The 14723-nt window shown below is 42.6% G+C and overlaps 1 protein-coding gene across 2 annotated transcripts in view; it reads left to right on the plus strand.

The window, feature by feature from the left end:
- The window catches only part of DOK5 (docking protein 5), a 45471-nt gene extending 31353 nt beyond the window's left edge, over positions 1 to 14118 (plus strand). Inside the window, exons 3-8 of one of the 2 annotated variants that reach the window (XM_056354784.1) lie at positions 1116 to 1230; positions 1310 to 1450; positions 2180 to 2369; positions 3708 to 3843; positions 10497 to 10617; positions 13458 to 14118. In XM_056354784.1, coding sequence (XP_056210759.1) covers positions 1116 to 1230; positions 1310 to 1450; positions 2180 to 2369; positions 3708 to 3843; positions 10497 to 10617; positions 13458 to 13525 — 771 coding nt within the window. In that variant the 3' untranslated portion in view covers positions 13526 to 14118. The remainder of the gene's footprint in view (positions 1 to 1115; positions 1231 to 1309; positions 1451 to 2179; positions 2370 to 3707; positions 3844 to 10496; positions 10618 to 13457) is intronic. The other variant, XM_056354786.1, reaches the window with a different exon arrangement.
- The last annotated feature ends 605 nt before the right edge of the window (positions 14119 to 14723 follow it).

A 14723-nucleotide genomic window follows, 5' to 3' on the forward strand; every position in this document is an offset into this window, starting at 1 on the left:
TACAACACTGATAACTTTATACTTCTGAGTCTCATAGATAAGACAATCTCTGCATTTCTTTTAGAGCTGACACAGTTTGATATGGGACTATTCCACAGAACTAGTGAGACCACAGCAGCAAAGCTGTTAGGCTGTACAGCTGTGGGAACATTTCTGTTAAGTTTCCCCTCTTTCTCTCTTTCTTCAACCCCTACCATGTGAAAGGATCAGTGAAATGTTTTCTGATAATGAATATTTAAATATGACTTCCTGATTCTCTGGGTGTTAGCCTTTATAATCCAAGGAAATTAAATAATGAAGAATTCCTTCTCAGTCAAATTTAGGAGTGTTACTTACAGTTGTGAGGGTGAAAAGTGGATGTTAAATATATGAAGCAACTGTGGTATGTATTTATTAAAGCTGTATACAAGGTTTATAACAGATACATGTTTATTTTTTTGGTGTCAAAGCTATTTTTCCAATCAGTTTTTGGCAACCAAGCAATGGAAATCTGTGTTTACAAGTCTGTAAATCTTTAAAGCTAAAAAGCTTTCTAATAACTAAAACTGTGATTTTTTAAAAATTATTTTTATTTTTTAAGTGGACCATTCTAACAAATCCTCAACTTCCCATCAAAAAATAATTTAGAGAGCAGCTATTCACCATTCTTACAGTTTTGGTCCTCCACGATGAAAGCTGTATTGGAGCTGGACTTGGTCCTCCAAATGGGTGAATCCTTTAGATTTTTATCTTCACCTCTCTGCTTCTGCCACATCAGGTTGGTCTTTCTCATGCCCTCCATGTAAATATTTCTCAGACAGGAGTGAGCTTTGTTTCTACCTGCCTCTTGGCTAAAATGCTGTTCAGATGGTGTTGCACTGAAGCTCACATGCAGACAGGAGAGAACTGGAGGATACGGTGCCTTCATCATCCAGGGTCTTCAAGTCGATTCTCTAAGGTGATCCGTGTCAAGGCTGTGTTTCTTCAAGAACAACCATAGGCACTTTCATGCTGTTTCTCCTTTTCTCTGTCCTTTGCAACATGATATAATTATTTTCTCTCCTTCTCCAGTCAATAATGGATATATATATATATTTCCAAGCTCCTAATTAAAACTTCAAATTGTGCATTTTCAGGTCACAGAGCTCAATAATGTGAAGAATATATTACGAATGCCAAAAAGCACAAAGAAGCATGCTGTTGGGATTTATTTTAATGATGACACGTCGAAAACCTTTGCTTGTGAGTCAGGTGGGTAAAATGGCAACGCACATTAAAAAACATAAGAGCATTAATTGTGAAATTATAAATGTATTATACCTACACACAGATTTTCTGGGCATTTATACAGAACTTGAGGCAGATGAGTGGTGCAAGGTGCTGCAGATGGAATGTCTTGGAACACGAATTAATGACATTAGCCTTGGAGAGCCTGACTTGTTGGCATCTGGAGTAGAGAGAGAGCAGAGTGGTAGGTACATAAAGGTTGACCGTTTAAATCTTTAACTGCATTATTTTAAAGCCTTTTGGACTGTGCATATGAACACCAGAAATAAATTGGAGTAAGATTTTTTTTTCCAAGCCCTCCTTCCTGTTTTCTGGGGGTTGTTTTTGTTTGTTTGGAGGGGTTTTTTTTGCTTTTTTTTTTTTTTTAATTGCTACCAGAAATAACAAGTAAGGTAGCTAGAATTATTTTGGAGTAGCCCTTCTCTTTCTCAGACAAGTTAGTTGCTTTTGGAGATGGGGACTGTCTTTTCTTGTCTGATGTCTGTAAAACAGTTTCAGTCTGTGACTGAGGCTCTTTGGCAGCACTGTAAAGCAAATAATAATAGTAATTGCATGCAAAACCTGACCCTGTGGCTACTTCACTTTCCTATGCAAATTAACTACATGCACAAATGCAACTGCAGTGTATTTATTCATGCACACAATTTTATTATGTGTTTGCAAATAGCAGGATTATGATGGTGCAGTTCTTTTCATTGGCTGAATGCACGCATGAATGTTTGACGCCCTTTGAGTGCAGCATTCTGACTGCCCCAATATTGAGTTACTGGAAGGAATTGAGTCTTTGTTTTTGAATTAATTGTGCTAAGTAGAAATAAGATCTTGTATTAGAGCTGGAAAATAGGAAATTCCTTTAATGACTTGTGCATTTCATGGGCAGGGATTTTAGACTAACCTTTTGTTTTTCTCCCAGAGAGATTCAATGTGTATTTGATGCCATCCCCTAACTTAGATGTGCATGGGGAATGTACCTTGCAGATAACATTTGAGAATATCTGTCTTTGGGACATCCAGAATCCCAGAGTAAAACTCATCTCTTGGCCATTAAGTGCCCTCCGACGCTATGGGCGGGACCCATCTTGGTTCACCTTTGAAGCAGGGAGGTAGGTGTGCGTTCGCTATATTGCGTTGCTTGCCTCGGTGGTGCTGAGCGGTGCACTGGACCGGTTTGGAAGGTTGTTGAAGGTCATGAGAGCTTCTCTTCAGGCAGAGGCTAGTCTATAAGAATAATCTTCCAAAAATACGGAAACAAACCTAAAACCGAATAAAACCCCTGTTAATCTCAGGTTGCAGCTTGAATGGGAGCAGATGCCGAATGAAAGTGCCTGAGGTACGGGGCGGGAGAGCTGAGGGATCCCAGAGGCTTGCCGGGCGGAGGCTGACAGCGTTGTGTATTACTGTATAGGGTTGTTCTTAAATAAAACTATATATAAGCAAGAGATTTGGATGGACAGATCTGGGAGGAAGGGGTAAGCATCATTCCAGAATTTGTACAGCGTGGGCCTCTGGGCACAGAGTTACGGGTTCTGTACAAGGAGGAGTTTGAAGTTGGCAGCGGGGAGTGCCAAGTTGTTTCCCAAAAGCAACCTAAAGTAATGGAGAAGGAACTCCTGTTTTCCATCGATTATGTTATGTTCCTGTTTCCCATCATTTTTGACAAATGGATTTATAAGAAATTTGAATGCAATTCCTTGGTTTAGAGGTGGCATTCTGTATTGCTTTCTGCAGCTCAGTCTTAATCAGCTGAAGCCTTTGGCTGGCTGAAGTTGGAGCGCTCGTTATTGAACTGAGCTATCAAATCCTTTCTAGGGGACACGGATGCATTATTTTAGATAAGCACATTAAAGAATTGAAATAGTAAAAGAGAAACTGATCATACAGTTAACTTATCTGGAAAGGGAAGAGGCATTTAAATGTCCATCTCCATATTACTGTAGAACTTAGTCCTCTTGGGGAAGGACAAGGATACATTTTTATTTAGCTGATCGTGCATTAGCCCTGATAGGACAATGCAATTGGGGTGCCGAGGATTGTTTCAAGTGGAAGACAAAACTCTTCAAAACTCATTACAGGCAGCGTTAAGTCTGCAAGGAGAAGACAAATTAATCCTACCTGGCACAGATTCTAGATAGAGTCTGAATATTAAAAATCTGGGTCTTGTGCCTGAACTCTCTAGAGCTTAAGCACTTATGTTAGATCAGCGGTACTTAGCTGAGTCCCTGTTTGGTGAGAGCAATACTAATATGGGCTAAAAGAGTAAGATTGGACCAGGGCTGCCAAGATGCATATGCAAAGACCTTTAGATAGCTTTGTTCCCTATTTCAACAACCTTTGTTTTCTTACTGCTTGTGCAGTAGCATTTCTAGAGGAGCATGGTAAAGTTTTGTTTGTTCATAAGCTTAAATCTCACACTTGGAACCCATCTGTTGTTGCTTTGGCAGGATGTGTGACACAGGAGAAGGACTATTCATCTTTCAGACCAGAGATGGGGAAGCGATCTATCAGAAGGTTCACTCGGCTGCTTTGGCCATAGCAGAACAACATGAGCGCTTGTTGCAGAGTGTGAAGAACTCAATGGTACGGCTACTTGTTATTTCACACCAGGCACTGATGAACAATGTGTTTCTTGAATGTGATTTTAAGTTTTGATTCACAAATAGTAAGCAGTCCGATTATTGCTTTTATTAAATTCTGCTCAATTATATTATTTAGGGTTATATATATATAATGGATTGATTTTCAAGAATCAAAAGAACGGGAAACTTATAGTCCTTAATTTTTGTGTTTGCAAAGCGATCAGTAAGTGTGAATTAATACAGAGATGATAAGCTCCTGTCAGTGCACAGCCTCATTACATTCCTTTGATTAATCAGCATTATGAGTTTGTTTGGAAGCTTCTCTCGTCAATCTATTTGCAAAATATTGTGGCTCATACTCAGTTTTCCATTTACTAATTGATATTTGCACTCCAAGGATGATTTGGAAAGAGTCATATGGTTCAGATTAAGCTATGGGGGAGGACTAGATGTTTGTCTGATCTCTCAGCGGATGTCTGTTTTCAACAAATGCTCTGTCTATCTAAAACTTGTTTTATGACACATATGACTGGCAGGAAATATAGAAGTGTAAGATGCAAAACTAACATACAGTTTCAGAAAAGATAGTATGGGATCTGCAAAAGTATGTTGAAGGAAGGCAATTCTATGGCACTTTCACCTGATTTGTTTCAGGATCTTAATAACTTGGGGAAAAAAATTATTTTTTTTTTCTCCTGAAGCCTGTAGAATAAAAAAGAATATTCTGTTCATCCTACATCACAGTTGTTCTCTACACTCCAGCATTCACAGGGTCACCCTGGCAGCAAAATTAGTATCCTGAAGATAACAGGCCCTCTGGAATGTATAAAATGCTCAGAATGGACAATTGTGGAAGAACTTGTCTATAAACCACATTTCTATTCCAGGCAGTAGTGACTGGATCATGTAATCTGCAACAAGACTCACACCTTTCTCTTGGTGTAAACATAAGTGCTGCCATTACCCACATCCGTGTCTCAGACTTTCAGTAATTTTACTAATGTCTTGGTTTCAGGAATAAATTGTAGTGATGAGTTATCCTAGTATTAACTGGAAGACCCGGCTAGGATGAAACAGAAGATGCCATTACTATTTGTGGAAACCTAAGAAAAGATGAGAGTGGATGTTGAGGGAATGGAGAAAGGAACAAATTGCCTTAAGTACTTGTATGTCTTTTGTTCTTCTACTGTCTTGGACTTGAGACAGAATAGAAGCCAAATACATGGTAGGAAAGTCACTTCTCTTAATAAAAGTCCAATGAGGAGGAGCAAATGAGGAGAGGAGGAGCAACAGGAAAGTCTTTTCAAGTGTCCCAACCGGTCTTGTGGACTGGATAACCGATTGCTTCAGCAGAGCACGCAGGCAAATGGGTAATTGTGTCATTTGTAGAGTAGGTGGGATAACTGAGATGGGAAAGTGAGGAAAAGTAATATCTGTTTCTATGTAGGTCATGCAGTGTCTTTACTTGCAACAGGAAAGAGACCAGTTAGTGGTTTTTACATATAGATATACATTTTCCACTCTATGAAAGAGTGTACTATACCAGTATTCAGCTGATGCTCCCCTGTTAACTTCTGGCTGGTGTCACTAACAATGTGGTCGCTTCTGTAGAGCCCCTGGGAGAATGCTGTGTCTGTGAGAATGAAGTACTGACTTGGACCCTTTGTAACGATCTGTGCCCTGTGTCCCTTTAGACCACCTGCTTTTCCCAGCACTTCCAGGTTCACTAGGAAGAGCTTGATGCTTTGCTTGCTTTCTTTCAAAAATATTAGAAGTATCAGGTGAACTCCGCAGCCAGCAGCACTGGTATTTTTCCGTTTCCCAGTAGAGCATCATCTAACACCGTCTTTGCTGGTTTTGACTTTTGCTTTAAACCAAGAACCTTTTAGTTCTAGTTAACGAAGGGAGTTCTTGTTCAAAAATACCCAAAATTATCAAAGCTGAGACAGATGGGTAGATGATACAAGTACTCAACAGTAACTAATTTAAGGAGGTTAAAATTAACCTAGGCTAAGTCAGCATAACTAGCCAACATTTGTAGCCCACCAGGATCAGAAGCATTTGAGTAACCTGTTGAGAGCAGCACTTCATCTTCAAAAACCAGGCATAAGTTCCATAACAATATTGACTAGGCTTACAGGCAATTACGTTTTTTGGTGGGTTTTTTTGTTTGTTTGTTTTAATTTATGTAATAGCATCTTTACTAGGTGATGGCTGATGCTTTACTGTAAAATTTCCCTCTTACAAGTGCCAGTAGACTCAGCAGATGCACAGTTGCTATACATTTCAACAGAGAGCAGCTGCGCAACCTCTGAAAGCTTTTTCATGAACAGTGTCCAACCATAACCCCTAAATCTAATTTTACAGACCCTAGAGTGCTAGATGGGGCATAGGAACATATTCCTGGTGAGCTGAAAGTCTTGTAATTCAGTAGCAGAATGTAACTGTTCCAGATGACTCCACATGTCCCTGAATACAAGTTTCCCAAGTCTGTCATAAAAACCTTGTGGGGTTCCAAAATAAATACTTAGTAAGACTTGGTGACTTCTCTGGGGTTCAAGGATAGTCTGTTTTAGAAATTTAGGCAGAGGATTGTTATTTCAGTGTAGAACTTAGGTGGCTTGTTTTGCTGATTACAAATTATTCGTAAAGTACATCTTAGTCCAGATTGATTGATTTCCCCATATTTTTCTTCTGCTTTTGAACACCTCAATAAGGAGTTCATTTTAGATGGTTGCACTTCACACTCAGCTGTCTGTATTGTTTCTGTCTCCCAGAATTATTTACCTGGTGTGAGTTTTTGTATTAGTGAAGCTTGAGCTATTATTTACAGAAAGGATAAATGAAAAAAAAGGAAGTAGGAGGTGTGGTGGTGAGAAAAGACGTCTTCTGCTTGGTCCTGTAATCCTGACCAGTGCTGCATCAGTGATGTGATTGTTCAAAAAAAAAAAATTTAAAAAATAATAATAAAAAAATGTGAATATCCCATGCTGGTAGAGCAAAATAAAGCTGCCAAGTACTGTTGAGAACGTGGGCTATAATGTGTCTGCCACCTCCCTAGCAGTCGCTCTCTTTATATTACAGTATGGTGGTTCAGTTCATGACTATAACGGGCTCTGGCTCTTGAAATGCATGTGGAAAATCGATGCGATAGTGGTTCCTTGGCTGGGCACCTCACCCTGACACTTGCTGTTAGCGCGCTGTTGCTTTCTGTCGAGGTCTAAGCATATGCTGACCAGAGTCTGTGACACTTCCACGAGCAGGTTTCATTTGTTTTCCTTTTCAGTGAATTCAAAGATCTCTCCCTTTTCTCTTTTAAAGGGATAGAAAGAGCTGGCTTTGCTTAGCAATGCATGAAGCCATTCTGGTCATTTGGTAACTCATCTCATCCGACTCTTTCTTTCCTTTCACTTCTGCGTTGCCAGACAATGGAAAAAAATACCTATTCAAGTTATATTTTCAGGAGTATTTGGTTGCCATGAAAACTGACAGGAGCAGCGCTGTGACTTGACTGCTGTCATTTATGTCTGCTCTCAGTTCAGGTTGCTTTAAAAAATACATTACAACTTGACATCTCACTAAGAAGTAGTGACGGTGAACTTCCCAGTTTTGGCAGCTAAAGCTCAGTGCTTCATGGCAAGATATTATCAGCCAGGTTACCGGCAGCTTTTCCTGACTCTTCTTCCCCTCTTGGCAGCTCAGGTGTGCACGGTGCGCTTAATCCATCTGATGTGCTGCTGTCTGGGCTGGAGTGTGCTGTTTGCTCTGGCTGTGTCCATAGAGCTTCAGAATTAGGAGTGGAAATGGTGCTCACTGTTTCGAAATAAGAGGAGAATATTGAGGATTAGTGTAAGATGGATAGTAGCCAAACCAGCCGCAATATTTTAGTGCCCTTTAATTTCTGAAGTTGTTTCTGTTTGTCATTCTATAGTTTTGCTGTAATGAATTTAGCAAATGTTTCTTAAGCAATTATTGTTCTAATTGATTTTGGTTGATTAGATGAACTCGCTTCACTGGGGAAAAAAATCCCCTCAAAACCACAGTGAGCACAATCTTCTCCAATTGGGAATCTCAAGATGAACGTTTACCTAGTGCAAGTTGTTCTGCAAAATCTTTGCAAATTGGATTGTCCAGCCTGAGGAAACCAACCAAACCTAACAAATCTTAAATCATCTTTCTTTTCTTCCCTTTTGGAGCCATGTTCACAGCTAACTTGAGAGAATGTTGGTGTGCAGGGGTTTTCTTTTAGATTTTTTTTGCGGGGGTTGCAGGGGTTTTTTTGGTTGTTGGTTTTTTTTTTAGCAATACTTTTAAATTTTAAAATTTTGTAAATGCAGTTTTGCTTATTTGTTTAGTTGGGATCCAATAAACAAAATCCTTCTTCCCTGTCCCCCCAGGACTTTTGGGAACCACTCACACCCTGTGTGTCACCCAGGATGGGAAGCTGCCTTAGTAAGCTCCTGTTGGGGTGGCAGCAGCTCCCTGGCTGCTCTCAGCACTGGCTGCCGATGGCTGCGAGTGCTGCTTCTCCATCCCCTTCCTCTGCACGTCTCTTGTGGCCACCGGAGCTGTGCGGTGGCTCTGTGTTGCCCCTCACTGCACCCCACATCTCCGTTGCTGCTCCTGTGGTTTCTCTGTGACTTACCATAACGCCTGCCTGCCCTGTGTGCTGGGAGCTGCGTTTGAATTGCTCTGGGGATCCTGATCTCCTTCCAGCTTTCAGCATTCTCCTGCTCCCCTGGGCAGAAGAGGGTGAGAGGCTACAGATTAGGTGCCCTCCAGTTAACAAGTTATTTGTTGTATTAATTATACGTGGAGTTGCCTGTCCCGCTGGCATTCTGCTCACTGCCTTTGCTCATGCGTGTTCCAGCATCCCAATCCTGACTGGTTTCGACCTGCACACGGTGCTGGGTGCTTCTGCGGCATACAGCCAGGGCATTATCAAGTTACTCCTACTCTTTCTGTTGCCACAGAGATACAGTAGGTTAATTGTGAGAATGAAATCGATCATCATTAAAGCTGCCTTTGCTCGCAGTCCGAGGTGTTTTGATGAAACGCTGTGTATTCAGGACATAACATGCTAATTCTTCTCTCTAGCGGTGGGTTTTTCATTTTTTTTCCAATGCTGATTGAGTTCAGCAGGCACAGCCCTTCTGGCCTTTATTCTGTGTCTTTATCTAATCTTTCTCTAGCTGTGTCTCTTTGGGTTTTTTTCTCCCAAGATAGCCTGCTGGTTTTTTGCACCCCTCCTGACAGCTGAACTACCTTACCTGCTGTCCGACTCACCGGTGAACAAAACCACCAAAAAATGTGTCTACAGCTGGGAAATGCCATCCTCGCAATGTTCTGCTGATTTTTATTCCCAGTAAAGGATTCATCGTTGCTTGCTTCCACCGTGCTGAGGTGTGTGTTGGTTACACTGCAAAGGGTGTCGGGGCTTTTAGTGAAGGAGCCGTAACAAATACACTGTACGGTGTAGGTGGAACCTGGCATGGTGCAGTGATTCACATCCAGCTGATGTGGAGGTGGGTGTTTTAAGAGCAGGTTTGGTTTGGTTTGGTTTTACCTTCACATCACAGACAGTGTCCACCGGCACCTCTAAATAACTTGGAAATGGGTCTTTTTGGATACAGCCAGCCCTCACCTCTTTTCTGTGCTTGCTTTGCCGGTGTTTTTTTTTTCCCCACAAAAATATGTTATCTTCTTGTTAAAAATTCTTTCACCTCAGGTTTTGTTAAACTAAAATGTAAAACTTACTCTTTTGTAAATAGCTGTCTTGATAAATTAGAAAAGTCGAGTGCAGCCTTGGTATGTTTGAGCTGATGTTTTCCTGAGCTTTGAGAGGAGAATTCTAGTGGTATTGTGAAGCTTAGGAATCCAAATATTTTTATCAGCTTGCACATACATCTTATTGAACTAATGGAAAAAAACCCATGTGTTGAAGTAGTCAGTTCTCATGTATTTTTGTGTTTAGTATAAATAACAAGGGGCTGTGATTATGTGAGAAACTGTAGCAGAAGGCGCTGTGTGGAGGGGTAAGTGTGAGACGGGGCTTCCAGCAATGCGCTGCAGCCCCTGTGCCTGGATGTGCTCTTCCTTCATGGAATCCAGCCCAAGGATGCAGTTACCTCCTGTTGAGCTCCTGTGCCATCCAGCGGGCATGCTCCTCAGCTGTAGGAGAGAGGAGATGAATAGAAATGTTTCAAAACTTGTCCTCATCTGTGTGAAACATCTCCAGTCAGGTTCTTGATGGGCTGAGGCTGTATTTAGCTTTGGGAAGTCGCTTGCGTAGCTGGGAAGACCCTCTGATGGCTTTGCTGCTGAAGGGGGAGCATACCGGCGCTCTCCTACCTTCTGCTGATCCCCGGTTTCTGTTTCAGCTGCTTAAGTTAAAACTCCCCACTGGGGAAGCAGTGCTATCCCAGGACCAGGGGAGCACCAAGGTGAGCGTTGGTGTGCAACAGCAGCGTGGCCTCCTAACCCGAGTGCTGTGTGCCCATGGAGACTAACCCCGGAGTTAGTCATTGCTGCTCGTGTAGGGTGGGCAGGCGGAGGGAGGGAGAGGCTGTGCTGGCTGTTTCGTTGGAAGTTCTTGCAGCCAGTGGTCATGCTATTCTCAGACCGTTTCCTTCACGTCAGTTTACCACTTTGCAGATTCAGATGAAAATGAGTGAGCGAGCGGTGTCCCTCAGCACCATGGTGCCCTTGCCCCGTAGTGCCTACTGGCAGCACATCACACGACAGCACAGCACTGGCCAGCTCTACGGTCTGCAAGGTAAGGGGCTGGGGTGGAAAGAGCCAATGCACAAATCAGGTCATGACGTTGTTGGATCATTTCAGTGTCTGTCCATCTCGCTGAAGGCTGATGTTCAGGCTCAGCCAATTGTCACTGCTGTCTGGTTGATGGAGAGAAGGGTATGTCCTACCTTCGCAGAGGGGCTGTCATCAGCAGGTGCTCTTCTTACTTCCCATTAGAGTGCGATCCTTCACATGACAAATATTCTGACAGTTTTTACAGGATAGCCATTTACCAAGCTTGCCCAATCATTTCTGCTACCAAACTCTTTTATTAGCACCTGATTTTTTGCCAGACTTATGACCACGCCGCTCCCCTCTCCTTTGGATGGCTGCCTCACACTACGTACAATGCAGCCTTTGTTGCTCATTTTGTGTGCTTGCTGACATTCAACTAAGACAATGGCATCCTCGAAAACAGCTGAATTAGGGAAAGTAAAAGGAAATGGCCATCATACGTAGTCCTAGAAAACTGTTGCTTGAACAGCTGCAGTGCTGCCACCATGCATCGCAGCGTGGCCCGAAGATGGGCAGATGTCTTCTCCAAAGCCCCTCCTTGCTGTCAACCCAAGGAGCAGCGCAGCTCCATCCCATCATGCCTGAAAACCTCCCCAGGCTGCAGAGAGGGAGGAATCGCTCCCCAGGGAGGTCTCCGCACCCAGTTGTCCCTGCGTGGTCACCAAGGGACATCTAGTGGTTACTGGGCGCATGGGTGGGGAGCTGGAGGGGCGAGCGCAGCTCCCCTGCGGGGCTCTGGCTAACAGGGGCTCCCCGCAGTGCTGACGGGGCCACCTCTGCCCCTGTACATCGGAGCATGTTGCAAAACTGAACTTCAGCCTCCTGGGAGAATGAGAAGCAGCAGGTAACGTGCACTGCTGATGTTGGTGCTGCTTTCCCCAGGGGCACCTCTGGAGCAGGCGCTGCAGGTGCTGCGTGCCTCTGAGGAGCTGGTCCACAGTCAGCATCTTGTAGTGGTGTATTTTTAGAATTAAAAAAACCCAAACAAACCCCAAACAACCAACACCCCGTTTGTATTTCAGAACACACTCTTCCACTGTAAGCTACGTGGATGGGCTGAGTTGGGGTTTGGGCAGAAGTTGATGTTGCCGAGGTGTGAAGCCAGGATCAGGACATTGTCCAGAAAAGCCAGCAGAAACCAGGCTAAATGCTTACTAGAAGCGCGCCAGCCTGGCGTATTGAGTGGAAGGAGCCAATACCTGTCATAGCTTTATTTTCACAACGTATGGAATAAAGCCTTAGCTTGATTAAACATTTGGATGATGCAGATGGACCTTTCACCACAGGGGCATTAGAAAGTGAAGCTCGGCTTGGCCATCAGGGTGCGGGTTGTTTCCCTGTCATCCCTGAAGGTCAGGGCTGGTGTGTGCGGCACCAAGGGGCAGCCCTGCTCTTGGTGTCTCATCCAGAAAACCCCACAGGTAAACCTGTGCTTAGGAGAAAATGTCAGGAGGTTGCAGGGCTTTCTGGTGCTAAACGTGGCAATACCATTTACCAGATTTATCAGGAATCGCTACACAGATACTTTTCAACATCCTCATTTAGAAAACTTTTAGAGGTTCTTTTTTTTTGGTTTTGTTTTTCCTCCTCTCAGGTGCAAGGAGTTTCTCAAGGAATAGTGAGCGATAGATATTTATTTTACTTTGTTTAAAAAAGCTGAAGATTGTAGAGCTTAGCATCTCCCGAACATGGAATATCACAAGTTGTGATTAAAAATTGCAAGCACCGGCAGCCCTGACATACATAGCCGTGTTTTGTTCTGGTTCTCTGATTTTCAGCAAATCGTGAAAGTTGCTTTTTTTCCCTTTTTCCTTTTGGCAACACTAGAGGGGGCAGGCGGCACACGGAAAGCCCCAGCTGAAGCCAGCCAGTGTTCCAGAGGAGGGACGAATGATGAAAGCAGTACTTACATGCCTGTTCAAATTTGTTCAATAAATTAGGGCATGGGAAGATGACCTGCTGGTGGCAGCCTGTGGCACACGAGAACAAGGCTGCTTGCAGCACTCTGACACAATCGGTGGATTGGTCTTACTGCGCCTTACTGTAGAGTCCTTTATTAAAACAATAATTCAGCACTGAGTTGACACAAGATAAATAGACTGTATGGGTACAAACCACTTGTTTTATATTTAGAAAAATAGCTTGCTTGTTATAGTGGATAAAAAGGATCCTAGGAGGTTGTCGTCATGAGAATGAGGTAAAAGTCTTTGTGAAATAGGGAAGCCATGCAGCCAGCATTGTAATTAGGAAAGACACTGAAGTCCTTGTCTCGTTCAGCAGGCAGTGCTGCTGCTTCAGTGGTACTCTGAGTGCTTCTAATTAGATCAGGTTGCCAAAATCTTGAAATGCTTCAATTACTACTGGAAAAAAAAAGACAAAATAATTGTTATACTGAGTTGTGTAATTCCGTATGTATGTCACTCAATGGCAGAGGCGCCTGAAAGCTTGTATGCAAGAACTTTCTTCCACCAGAGTTAGAATTTATGATTTCTGAATTGGCTCTTGTCCTCTTTTCTAACTGGAAAGAACTGATGCTAATATTGTGAGCTAATGTGCATTTTTGCATTTAAAATGCAAAGTCAGAACTTAAAAAAAATACTAATTTGCTTTGTACAACTTTCTGTTCTTAAGGAACTGGGGAAGAAAAACTGAGCAGAGGTGTTTCTGAGATGGAGCACCAGGTTAAGCCAGGATAGGTTTAATTAAAAGGCTGTAATCTGTAATTCACATAGTGCTTTCTAAAATGCTGAATAAGGGCCTTACTGAGTGTTGTTCTGTTTTTTTGTATCTGACTTGGCAAAGATGTTTCTAGCCCAGTGAAGCTTCATCGCACGGACACTTTTCCAACCTACAGGCCAGACCATCGATAAAAGACTGTAAAGAACTTTACAAACTCGTCCTCTGACAGACTACCCCAGTGGATGACAGTGATGATGATAAGCAAGGATGGAAACTCTGAAAAGTTCAGGTTGGATGAAAAATTCTTGCAATATAAAGTTTTTTTTTAAAACTTCGCCAAAAGCTGAAACTATTCTGTAGATAACGGGGAGGGGTACAAAACCAACAAACCCTCCAGTGTATCTTTTGTATCTTACAGCTGGACAGAGAAGAAATCACTCCCTAAATATTTCCAGATGTTTTTGTATAATAGGTATGTTGTAAATATATGAGACTTTCCTGTTGTAGTGTGGTTCCATTTTGTCTATTACAGCTGTGTGTTCACTGATGTCAGCTGTGTCACCCTTGTTCGTTGTAATGCTTATCTTTAGTTATTTACATTATTGTTCAGCCTAATCCTTGGCTTTTGAAATGGTGGCCAGTTTTAAGCATTGGATACAATTTTTCCTGTTTGAAGCCTGGTGAAGACTTGATCGATTTCTCTTAAAAGCACCCTCTCTATCTTCTATTTCCTGTATTTATTTCCATCTCTGTGAATGTTTAAAATAAAAAAAAAGAAGGCCCACTTCGTTTGTGGTACAGTGCTTTTTGTCGTCGCTGTTGGCATCGTGAGCAGAGCTGTTGTGGAACCACTGTGGCACTGGGAGGACGGATGGTGGGGGACAGTGGTTTGCTCGGATCCCCCCTCCACGTCTAGAGCCACACAACCGCTCCTTGGGTGTCCTGGTGAAGCAGAGTGAAGAGATTCAACAGGAATCTCACAATGCCACAAACTATTTCGTGGCAGAAAGCTGAATTTTCTGTTTGGTGACAGCATCCTTGTTAGGCACTGATTTCATAGATTGGCACCAGCATGTTAATTTAACGGTAAACGGACTTTTCAAAAGTAGCATGGTTGACTACTGTGTGCTATGCCAAATGGTCAGGCGTATGACAGCTGCAGATAGAAAGCTATGGTTACCTTGAATGCAAGTGAAGCACTGCGCTTAGTGAGGTGTAGTTAAATCACTTTGTTAACAAGTTCTGAGTAAGAATGCCTTGGCAGGTTACAAGTCAGACGGATCATCTCTAACCATCTCATTCATGCTCACCTAACAAGCTTAAGGACTAGGTCTTACTTTGATTGCACCGGTGGGGAATATGGTCTCTGCATATTGTTAATTGAAAAAA

The sequence above is a fragment of the Falco biarmicus genome, chromosome 10, assembly GCF_023638135.1.
Source record: "Falco biarmicus isolate bFalBia1 chromosome 10, bFalBia1.pri, whole genome shotgun sequence".
NCBI classification, from domain to species: Eukaryota; Metazoa; Chordata; class Aves; order Falconiformes; family Falconidae; genus Falco; species Falco biarmicus.